This window comes from Eurosta solidaginis, chromosome 5, assembly GCF_040869045.1.
Source record: "Eurosta solidaginis isolate ZX-2024a chromosome 5, ASM4086904v1, whole genome shotgun sequence".
Taxonomy (NCBI): Eukaryota; Metazoa; Arthropoda; class Insecta; order Diptera; family Tephritidae; genus Eurosta; species Eurosta solidaginis.
This window is the reverse complement of record NC_090323.1, coordinates 250,766,742-250,779,234: the sequence shown is the minus strand read 5'-3', so window position 1 is coordinate 250,779,234 and position 12,493 is coordinate 250,766,742. Positions and strand designations below refer to the sequence as shown.

Genomic DNA, 12,493 nt, shown 5'->3' with positions numbered 1-12,493 from the left:
TTTTCATTTGTAGGATACGCCCTTAAGTTTAACGCAAAACTGTAAAAGTGAGCAGTCCAATGAATTTCATGAATTTTCGACATACGTGACAGCAACAACAAGAATATTAAAAACCTTTCCAAACCATCAAGGAAATGCTAAATACATACGAGTACTTCATTAAACTGCCGCACCTACCACAACCTTACTGAACCCAAACACTTAAATAAAAGTGCTTCAATTTCGAAGTTAAACTCATCAGCAGCAGCATATGAGTCCTTAGGCGTTTGACTGGAGCTCTTTTACATAACATGCGCGTATTGTACGTCATTGGCAAGGTATTGCGTGGCTTGATTTACTTGCCTGACAGCTACGGCGTGTTACTGTTTTCACAAGCACATTGTTGTGAGCTTCCAGTGTTCACTTTGGTTTGTGCTATTCACTGCACTCACTCTACAGGCCGTTGTTAGTGTATTGCTCGTAATTGTTGCCAAGTCTTGTCGAAGAAGGCTTCATATGAAGTTTTGCGAAATACACAACGATTAACTGATTGGTGTGAGGCTTGCTAACCACGAATATGGAGTAGTATGTTGGCAAGAACGGTGGGAGGCCTCGAGTAAAGGGCGTTGGACTTTCACGCTAGTTTGGAACGTAGCTCAATAGAATGAGCGGAAGCACGGCGAACTGAACTACCATCTCACGCAGATAATGAGTGAACATGGCGGTTTCAAAGAGTATTTATGGAAGCGTAGGATAGAGGAAGATCCTCATTGCCCAATGTGCACCACGGAGTTAGAAAACGCAGAACACGTCATGTTCCACTGCCCCCGTTTCCACGAAGAAAGACTCGCCTTGCATGAAGTCTTTGGGGAGGAACCTACCACGAGAAATTTAGTATCACATATGTGCAACAGGAAATAGTGCTGGACTGCAGGGAGCAAAATGGCATTTATAGTAATGACACGCCTGATGGATGCTGAGAGGGAGCGCAGAGAAATTGGCATGCGAAGCAGTGGCGATTAAATGGACACTCATAGCAAATAGCGGGAACCTGGACGCAGGGACAACTCTTAAAAAATGAGAAATATGGAACGCCACCCTGAAGTAATTGGAAAGTGGTCCCGGGTGAGCGACGGTTCCAAAACGGGGCTGTTTTTTAGTCTACGGACACACGGTTGCTGCGACGGCATTAGGCATTTTTCAGCCTCCCCGCAAAAAAAAAAAAAAAAAAGAGAGCGGTATGTATGGATGTAACATTTCCATTTAAATCTGAAATTTATAAGACAGTCTATGATAGCCGTATACATTTCGTGGCAGTCTGAAACTGTTTCTAAAGAAAACTAAATGAGCTGCGAAACAAGTGGAAGTGAGGAAAAAACTGAAAGTATTCTCTTAAAATAGTCTGGTCAATGGGCATTTCTGATATCGAAATCTCTATTCATTTGCACTTGGAAGTATAATACAACTATCGTCTACTGATTAAATGTCAGAAACCGTTCTGCCCACAGAAACCGTATGGGGGAAAGGCATGCCGTTTGGTGGTCTGAATTTCTCAACGGTCGTAGAGCTTCCAGTACTTTTTCTTCAATAAAGCCAAAATGAGTGAGTTACACTCGGACTCGGAACTCTACTCATCATCATTAATTGGCACCTAACCGCTTAAGATATTTTGGGCCGTCTCGAAACGAGTCACACCAGCAACCCCTGTTTCGCGATAGCTGTAGCCATTGGAAGCACCAAACGAAGTTCCGTCTTCCACCATCTGCCTCCCAGAGCTCAGTGGGATACCTCCTTGCACTACTTCCAAGCTGCGATATCGATTGATATACATTCGTGGCCTAAAAGTCTTCGTCCATTCGCATGGCATGGCCTAGCCAGCGAAGCCTGCATAAAACTTATAGAGCTCATCACTCTACCTTCTTCGATACTCGTCGTCGGCATCACGAATAAAACCGCAAATTTTGAAGAGAAATTTCGTAATCTCCAACACTTCGAGGGCCATCTCATCTTCTCTTGGTTCCACGCCTCTGAGCTATACATCAAGAGAGGTATGAGTCCAAAGCAGTACTTGTTGGTAAGAGTTATTCTCCGCTTAACTTATAAGTTGTCCGTTTTCGCCATTAATTCTGATACCCAGATAGATGAAATCTCGAATGCACCGATCCTTTCTTGAATGAGAGCGATTACTTTGTCTTGTCCTCATTGACCATTTGACAAACCCTTATTAGCTTTTCAGAGAACCTAAATTCAAACATTTCAGCCTACAAGCAATTTCTTTTCACCCTGCTACATTGGTGTCAACAAAAAGGTGGTGAATCTCCGTTCTTTTGTTGAGAGTCTTCTCCAAAATCTGCAGTTTCGTTTTAATCTGGTCGATAATAGATTAACTAAGTCTGAAGCTGCACTGATAAAGAACATTCAACTCTTTCACTTTGAAAGTAAGCCCGAAAGGACCTTAAACGAGATTTAAGGCAGGCTGAGATAGGTGGTAATTAGCACGGTTTTCAGGCCCGCTTTTCTTGTGGATTGGGCAGATCACCCAATCTGGAGGCATGAGCTTGTCCGCTCATATTTCGCAAACTATTCGCCTCCGTATTTGAACTGCTCAGTAGGTAATACATCATTATCCGGCGCCTTTGCTATTCTTCAGTCGGAATATTGGCATTGTGGGATGAACCCGACTATCTGGAGGGTGGACCGAAGTATGCCTTTTGCGTAAATTTATCCTTGTCTTTAGAGTTCATGCGGAGTGCATTAACCTCCTGGACAGTCTCGGCAGTTTTAACTGCATGGAAGACGACAAGTCAAATTAGATTGGGTTACAAGGAGACGCGCATTACTCTGGCACTACTTCAATCTAGATACTGTAAGAAAAATTTCGTACTTCTTCAGGTTCAATCCCAACATACCCTATGTATGTCCTGCATACGTATCCCTGTAACGTATCCCTGCACGAAAATGTGGAACCAATGCCTCTAATACTCATATCCATTTAACCTTATTGAAACTTCAAGCTACCTAGAACTCCCCTTAGAGGATATTAATGACAATTTGTGAGTAATCAGACCTATTGAATGGGGTGAAGCACTGCTAGAAGAAGAAGATGGAGACAAGGTGCTCGTGACCATCTGCCTTAATGAAGGAATGTTCATCCAGAGCTATTCGAATGACTAGCCGACACAAATATGCCACCTTACTTTGCTGTGGGTCAATCATTTTTTTATCTAACCTATAACCTAACCTAATCGTACCTAACCCAACGATACCTAACCTAACCTATAACAACAAACCCTCAAATTCAATTCTGAACTGCACTCACCTCCTTTCTTGATGGTCCATCAATGCCTACTGGCAAAATATCGAAAACTTTAGCATTTCCATCCAAATACTCTTCACAATGACGATGCTGTTTAACAATGACGTACTCATGAGCATACAACAATCGATTGTTGACAATAGGCAAAACACCATTGCTATTTTCAGGTACTGTTGGTGCCAAGACTGGCAATCTGGGAGCTGCTGTAGAGCTCGCTAAGCAACCACCGATCACTGCAGCGCTTGAAGGCAGCAATGAAGAATCAACGCCACAATTTTCTTTGGTATTCGTTAATGTTTTTATTAATGTTGATTGATTGATTGATGTATTTGTTGTGATGTTGTTGTTATTGCTGCTAGTGGTGACTTTACTGTTATTTGCATTTTCATTGTTTTTGTGTACAGCTTTATTGTTGTTATGGAACATATGATGTTGATGCTGCTGACTCTGTTGCTGGTGGCGTTGGTGATACAAATTGTGTGGATTATCTTGCTGTTGCGGATGATGGTTCTGTTGCTGTTGGTTATCTTCGACTTTCTGTGCATTTTGATAATTAAGCAAAGCTCCAATTAAGTCTGCACATGTTGTATTCGCATCCACACCTGCAACCCAATGCTTTTCACCATCTACCCAAACAGCAACATTGTCTGACAAAGTTTCCATTGAACCAAAAGAGTCACTGTCATCATCATCATCGTCATCAACATCATCCGCGTGCACGTACTCAACTCCATAGTTAATATTTAAGCCACCGCTAGCCACTGGCAGGCCCGCATGAGTGCGTCGTGTGGAATCAACAGAAAAATTTGCATCAACAGCATCAGCACTTGGAGTTAGAACGCCAGTTTTAACAATTGGAGTCACAGCGGTCGTACAATCTGCATATACAAATCCATTACCATCAACATTGCCATCATCATCATCTTCATACTCTACATCAACAACAACAACATCATTCGCGCTATCGGTAACTCGTTGCACCCGCTCATTTATCACGCCGCTATCTGAAGTTTGTTTGTGTGCGTGAGTGTGGTGGGTAAGACCAATATTTATTGTACTGTCAATCGTCGTTGTTGATGCTGCTGTTGTTGGTATTGCCGTTGATACTGGTGGCATTATTAATTTACTTATTGTTGTTGTTGCATGTTGATAAAATGGTTTTCGTTCTAATGGGTAGCCATTACTGCCAGTGGGTGTGTTGTTGTTAATACTGGTATGAGTATGAGTATTGTCGTTGAAATTGTTGTTGTTATTATTTGTATTGACGTTGGTTAGCTTCAATTGATTTGTATCTTTGGTCGCCGCTGCCGCTGCCATGGTAGCTGTCATCATTGCTGTCGCCACAATTGCTCTATGTTTGCCTCGGCCTCTGCGTTTCTAACGGGTTCGCAGCCTGCCTGCCTTATATATTGACTAATTTGGGCTGCAAATATGTCAAAAAGACGAAGAGAAAGAAAAATTGGCCTTTTAGTAATTGTATCAAAATGTAATCGCTGGTAAAAGGAATATATGCTTAACAAGTAAAGAGGACGAAGTTTGTGTGAAAATAGAAAAAATTAATTGTATGTATACCAACCTGGGTCGATTTGTATGCCGGAAGTTAACCGATATCGCGCCATCGATTTTTCGATAGGATTTAGGCTTAGGGCAAAAAAAGTTCCCCTAGGCATACCCAAAAAATAATTTTCGAGCCTGCGAGAAAAAGAAATGGCGAAAGGGTAAATTTTTCGACTAAAACACTCCCCAAAGCCAAAAAATTATTTTGTTTTTTTTTTTCAAAAAACTGTTGTGAAAACTTTGGCGATAACACTGTTTTGAAAAAAAATAAAATATTTTTTGAGTTATGGGCAGTGTCATGGTCGAAAAATTTACCCTTTCGCAATTTTTTTTTTCGCAGGCTCGAAAATTATTTTTTTGGGTATGCGTAGTGTAACTTTTTTTTCCTAAGCCTAAATCCTATCGAAAAATCGATGGCGCGATATGGGTTAATAAATTGACCCAGTTTAATGTATACCCAGTTGCCAGTTTTAGCGCACACTACATATACAAATTTAAATATATCCTTCAGCGTGTTTGGAGAATATTATCGGTTCTTTGTCGGATAAAATGGGTATCATATTCTTCAAGAAAGATGCCAGTATGGGTAGCAACATAAAGATATTTTACACCATATACTAAAAGGTCTCTATCTATAGTTGCTGTTTTTACATGGCTGCCACCTGTCCAGGATAATATTAACAAAATTTTGTTTATATGCGTGTTTCAGAATAGTTTGCCAATAATAATTTTTTAGAAAGATTTTCACAGAATATTTGTTACCTATTTTGGTAGTTGTTTATCTCTATTCTTAAGTATTTCTGAGCCAAACTAAAGTCACTTCGAGCTCAGCACTAAATATTTAAAAAGCGTATCCCTATTCGTCCATCAAATGCAGCAAAATTATTCGTTAAATTATTTATGATGTCTTTTGTTTCAATCTTTCATTTGTTTCATACAAAAAAAAAATGGTAGTTTCGAATCGAGCTCAAGACCTAACAATAGTTATTTTATCTTATTAGTTATTGATATGATACATTTTTATAAAATAAAAAAAATTGTTTTAAATTTGAATAAAAGAGAGAAACAATTTAGACAACTGCCAAAGCTCGTTGTATAGATCCTTTTCGACAACAATTTTTGTTGTTATATCGGCCTAGTGGCTCGCAAGATCAACGGAAGTTAGTACATCCCAGAGCACGGGGAAAAAGTGTCAATCTATATGACACTATGGCATCATTGCCATAAAACAAGTCAAATTTTCACATCGTTTCTGCAACAAATGTCGCAGCGCTGTGAAAATCAATGGGCCAGAAATAGGATAGAAGTAGAAATAATGAAACAAACCGCTGTGATAGTTGAATGATTATAGTAGCGGCGCCTGAGCATTGCCGATGAAGGAATTTAGCAGTTCCCGAAATGGATCTATACAATGAGCTTTGGCAGTTGTTTAAATTTTTTCTTTCTTCAATTCCATTTTTAAACAATTTTTTCATTTAAGAAAAAATGTATCATAACAATAATAAGACACAATAATTATTGTTACGTCTTGAGCTCGATTCGAACCCGCGATCTTACATGTCAGCAGGCTGATATAACAACAGAAATCGAAAAAAAAATCATATTTTATGTTGTATTATATTTTCCTCTATCGACTTCTTTTCGTTCCAATTTTTATATATAGTTGTACATTTAATCTTACGGTAAAAGTTCGTCTTACTTTTCTTCTTGTTTTCTTGCTCCTTTTTCTAGACCTTTGCCTCAATTTCTCCTTTATCATTTGGGGTTTCTTTGCCATTTCTTCTTACGCCTTCCCCTTTCTGCCCCCTCCGTCACTGTCCATCTTTCTGGTCTAATATTTCTTCTGTTTCTTCTTTTTACGGCTCTATTTTCTCCGCTTTTCCTTTCCCCCTATCCCGTCTATCATACCATAATATTCTCCCTTTCTCTGCCCCTATTCGTACCCTTTCCTTCACCTTTTATTCACCTGTATCTTCTCCCTCGTCTTACTTAACCCCTTCCCGTCCACCATTGCCTCCTCCTCCTCTTTTTTATCTCCCCCCTTTGCTTTACATTTGACTTTTTATACCCATTCTGCACCACCATCTCCGTTACGCCTTCTCTAACCATCCATTTTGGTCCGTGGGGTTCTTATTTCTGTTCTTATTTTTCCCTCTCTTCCCCCCTTTCTGCTCCAATCCCACTCACCTTTTTGTCTCTTTTCAATATTTCTTCATTTTTTCCTTCTCTTTCTCTCTCTTTTGCCATTACCATCTTTTCCGTCTATCCCTTACGTGTTTTGTTTCCTTTTCATTTCATCATCGTTCGGCTATCTCTCGAAGTAGCGTAGCACCTTTGAATTTTCTAAAACTACATTCTGCTTTATGCTTAAGTCCGATATGCCTCATTCAAACCAAGTCGTGATCTTCTTTATTAAAAGGTTTGACCTTTCCTTTTACATCTTTTTACTTTATTTCTTTCTCTTACTCTCCTCCCTGTTTTTCCTCACCCTCATCCCTGTTTTCCTCTCGCTCTTCCTCTCCGAATCATCGCACTTAAATATAAATTTTTCTCACAAAATATTCGTATTTTGTTTATTTGCAGAATAAAAGGCTTAAAGAGATGTACAAGGTATAATCGAAACAGTTGTCGCCTTATCCGTCCTGATTTCACGTTGTATAAATTTTTTTATCACATTATTAAATAGAAGAAGAATCATATTTTGTGATCTGTTGAAGGCCTTATTGATATCCAATTTATAAATTAACATTCCCTTTATTGAATGAGTAATCATACCTTCATGTTTGCCGCATTCGGTTATAAAAACCTAAAAGTATACAAACAAAAAAGTTTCCAAACACTTTGACATGAATTGATTTATTTTCGCATATTAACAAGAAATGTGAGAGCAAAGGCTACTCAAAATGATGTGTTGACCGATTTGATTAGTGTACTTAATAGCCAGAACACACAACAGTCACTCATCCAATAATCTAATTTACAAACACATACCTACAGACTCATATAATACGCACACCCATTTTACTACTCATTTACACTCGCACTCATTCACCAACAAACCAATTACTTGCTTATTCGCGTGAAACATGTCAACAATAGATAATGTGATTAATGGATGTTGCTACTTGGTGCTATTTATTGACGATAGTTTGTTATACATAAATGATGCTGGTGGTTCTACTATAATAAAGTTTTATATAAAGACATATTAACATGCATATATACACATAATGTTATAGTGTACGTAATCAAATTATGTCCTATATCAAAAAAAAAAAAAAAACACAGCATGGTTACAGGAGTACAAGCATCTATCCACCTATTCTTCAGCTATAATGATGGTGTTATTGAATTGCGGACGGACGAGAGAGAAAATTGTATTGGCGTAATAGTTAAATTGAAATTATTTTGTTATTTAAACGAATTTGTATACGGCGAAATGATGGTTTTCAGAAATATCAATGTATGAGATGAGGGTGATTTTTAAAACACAATTTTTAGTGAATTTTCTAATATCTTTCCAATTTGTGATAAAAGAATATCTTTGTTTATTTTGCAACAGCACATGTAAGGGATAATAACATTTCTGGGAAATCGTAATAATATTATTCAAATGTATTATTATGTAAAACTCAAAATGTGTACAATAGGGTGGTTCTTAAGCATCAAATCGAATTTGATATATAAAAATGTTTGCTTTGTAAATTCGTATAATAAAACATAATTAAAATCAGTCATGCATGGAGTATGGTAAATGTTTTAGGTTTCATTATAAAAATCGCTTTTTAATAGTTATTTTTTGGAGCTTTTTATTTCACTCGGAAAATAATGTTCATTTTTTTAGTATTTTCTCACTTGGAAAATAAAATGTTTTATTAGTTTTTTATTTCGCTGGAAAAATATTTTAATTTTTTTGTGTTTTGAATTTTACTGGAGAAATATGTTTTTTTTTTTTTTTTTTTTGAATTTTTAATTTCACTTCGTAAATAATCAAGCAGGTTCTGAAATTCGAGTGAAAGTGAATATGAAAATGAATCTTAAAACGAGTGAATTTAAATTTGGTGTTCTGAAAAACGAATGTTTCGTTCATTTTAGAGCTCGTTTTAATTTCACCCCAAAATGAATGTTTGACATCTGACAGCTATCGTTTGGAGAGTGAAAAAGTTATTTGAGAAATATTTAAAAATAAAAATTAAACAAAAAATGAGCGCTACAACTACTCTTGCATTTATTTTGTTGGAAAATGAGGCGCGTGTTGAAGAAGCTCTTAATAGAAAGATTTTGCGGGATCACTCAAATCCTCTAGAAGTGCCTGAAGCTGTGTAAGTTTATAGTGCTTGCGTTATGTTCTGCATTATATAGCAATGTTCTTTACAGTTTCGTGTCCAGCTATCGTGTTAACAAAGATGCATTTATAATGCTGTTAAATGTTATTGCACCTCATATAAAAGGTACATCCATTCCAACTGCATTGCAAATGGCTGCAACACTGCGATTTCTAGCCGAAGGAGGTTTCCAAAAAGCTGTGGGCAAGGATAGCTACATCGCGATGGGCAGAAGTACTATAGCAAAAGTACTGAAGCAAGTGTTGCGAATTTTGGAAAAATACTTGTGTCCCAGGTGGATTAAATTACGAATGAATGGAAAATGAGGTGACGCAATCCAAACAACATTTTCAGCAAAACTTTGGGATTCCTGGAGTCATTGGCTGCATTGATGGAACGCATATTCCAATAACCAAACCACACATAGACCACAGCGTCTTCTATAATCGCAAAGGATATTTTAGCATGAATGCACTGATTGTAAGTAGTAATGTCAAAAATTAAAATATTCCTTAAAAATAATTATAACACAAATTTTTGCTTGTAGATATGTGATTACCAAATGGTTATTAGAGATGTTGACGCTCGCCACCCCAGATCATGTCATGACGCAATGATATGGAGTGTGAGCATAGCAAATGACCATTTTCAACGACGCTACGACAGTGGAGAGCGCGGTTCATGGCTTTTGGGTGACGCGGGATATCCGATTCAGCCATTTTTGCTAACACCATTTAGGAGTCCACAACTTGGCACAGCAGAGCATACATTTAACCGAAAACATTCTTCCGGACGTAATATAATTGGGAGAACCATTGGTGTTTTAAAAAGTCGATTTCGATGCTTAGCCCGCACTCTTCAATACCAACCACAAAACGTGATACAAATAACAAATGTTTGCTGTGTCTTACATAACGTTTGCAAACACTACAATGTGCAGGATACAGTCGAAATTAACGTAGAAAATGTGGAAGATGTATCAGCTATTGCTGAAGAAGTATCCAACGATACAACGCTTAACCGCGAAGCTGTAATAATCAGGGAAAATATTGCCTCCCGACTTCACAGAAATTCTTGAAAATTTAATGAAATAAATAAATAATTTAAATACACACAAGTATTACTAAAAAGTTCAAATATTGATATTTTATTAATGCACTGTTAAAAAAAAAAACATTTCATAGCATGTCATAAAACTAAATCAGCATTAGTTGCGTTTAGGATTTAAAAAAATTAAATTTTAGTTCTTATCGATTTTATTTCTTTTCGAGTTGTATTTCAGGTTCATTTTTAACTCCGCCAATTCGTTTTGTTTAAGCTTCAGCTCGTTCTCTGTCTGCCGTAGCCTCTCCATGTGAAGATGGTGTCTTTTATCCTCAGCGTTGCCCTCCTTTATAGCAGTTTCAAAGCTGTCACTGCTTCACAGAGACTTTCAACCGCGCCGCTAACATATATTGTCGCCTCTATATTGCCATTGACAAGGTTTTTCATATGCATTGTTTGCTCGGCGATGTTCGATTTAAGGCAATCAGTAACAGGGGGCTCGGATCTTCGGGAGCGGGATGACGCAGCAGCACCACTTGTTGAAGGCCGATTATCATCTTCGCTGGAGGTCTCTGAAGGTGTCTCATCATCTGTTGCTCCACAGTCTTTTGATTTTGGAACACCTCCTACGGTAGTGTGTATTTTGCATAGCCGAGCAATTGCATCGTCGGTTGGCGTCAATACATGCTGATTAAAAGGGCCGCCTCCTGTTGCCGCAGCCTCTTTATTATTATAGGCAACTTTTTTCCTAACAACAGCTAACCAATCCAACCAAACCTGGAAAATTGTACACACAGATATATGTAAAAATAACACACCATCACAGAAAATTTTATTTTGCACCTTCTTCCAGCCATCAAATGTCTTTATATGGTGGACCATTGTTATTTAATTCTGCCACAACCTCCGCCCACAATGCATCCACTTTCACCTTATCACCTTTTATGAAGCCGTCTACAATTTCTGGATGATTTTCCATAAATTGAATGAGAACTGTCTCTTGGCGTACATTTTTATGTTTACCCCTAAAAATATAAGAAAATAACTTGTATCATTTGGTTTTATGGTAAAAATAATTAATTTTGTATATTCTTACAGCAATTTAATTGACTTACATGTTTTATGGCACCAAATCCACGAATTCAAATTAAAGTGAATGCTAACCGAATATTTTCTAGTGAATTCGTTTTCTGGAACACTCATATTCACTCGCAGGTCATTTAAGAAAAATATGTGAAAAAGAAAATGTGAAAGTGAAACTCAGAACTGGGTGATTCGGATTCACAGTGAATTTAATAGATTTTCAATCGGAAGTGAATTTCAGAACCTGCCTGAATATCTATTTTTGAAGTTTTAATTTCACTCGGGAAATAACATTTCTTTTTCAAGTTTTTTATTTGGCTGGAAAAATATTTACAATTTTGTGTTTCGTATTTTACTGGAGAAATAATATATTTTTTTTGTGTTTTTAATTTCATTGGGCGAATAATATTTATTTTTTTAATATTTTATTACACTCAGAAAATAATACTTATTTTTTATTCACTCAGAAAAGAAACTTATTTTTTGAGTTTTTTTAACGCAGAAAAAATAATTATTTTTTGAGTATTTTATTTGGCTTGGGATATATTTTAATTTTTTGTGTGTTTGTATTTTACTGGATATATAATATTTGTTTTTTTTTTTTTTGAGTTTTTAAATTCACTTGGCGAATAATATTTATTTTTTGAGTTTTTTATTTCACTAAGAAAAAATACTAATTTTATGAGTTTTTTATATTGCTTGGGAAATAATATCTATTTTTAGTTTCTTATTTCACTCATAAAATATTATTTGTTTTTTTTTTCCAGTTTTTTATTTCGCTTGGGAAAGAATATACATATAATTTGAGTTTTTAATTTCACTGGGCTAATAATATTTATTTTTTAAGACTTTTATTTCACTCAGAAAATAACACTTATTTTTTGAGTTTTTTATTTCACTCAAAAAAAATACTTATTTTTTTAGTTTTTTTAATTTGCTTGGGAAATAATATCTATTTTTAAGTTTTTTATTTCACTCGTAAAATATTATTTGTTTTTTCCATTTTTTTATTTCGCTTGGGAAATAATATACATATAATTTGAGTTTTTAAGTTCAGTGGGCGAATAATATTTATTTTTAAATTTTTTTATTTTAGTCAGAAAATAATACTTAAATTTTTTGATTTTTTTATTTCGCTAGGGAAAAAAATTATTTTTATTTATTGAGTTTTTATTTCCCTCACTTTGTT

At 36.3% G+C, this 12,493-nt stretch overlaps 1 protein-coding gene across 1 annotated transcript in view; it reads right to left on the bottom strand.

Moving 5' to 3' along the window:
* LOC137254399 (serine-rich adhesin for platelets) overlaps window positions 1–12,493 on the bottom strand; it is a 168,180-nt gene that overhangs the window by 46,339 nt on the left and 109,348 nt on the right. Inside the window, exon 2 of the mRNA XM_067792029.1 lies at window positions 3,299–4,718. Within this exon, the coding sequence (XP_067648130.1) occupies window positions 3,299–4,627 (1,329 nt within the window). The 5' untranslated portion in view covers window positions 4,628–4,718. The remainder of the gene's footprint in view (window positions 1–3,298; window positions 4,719–12,493) is intronic.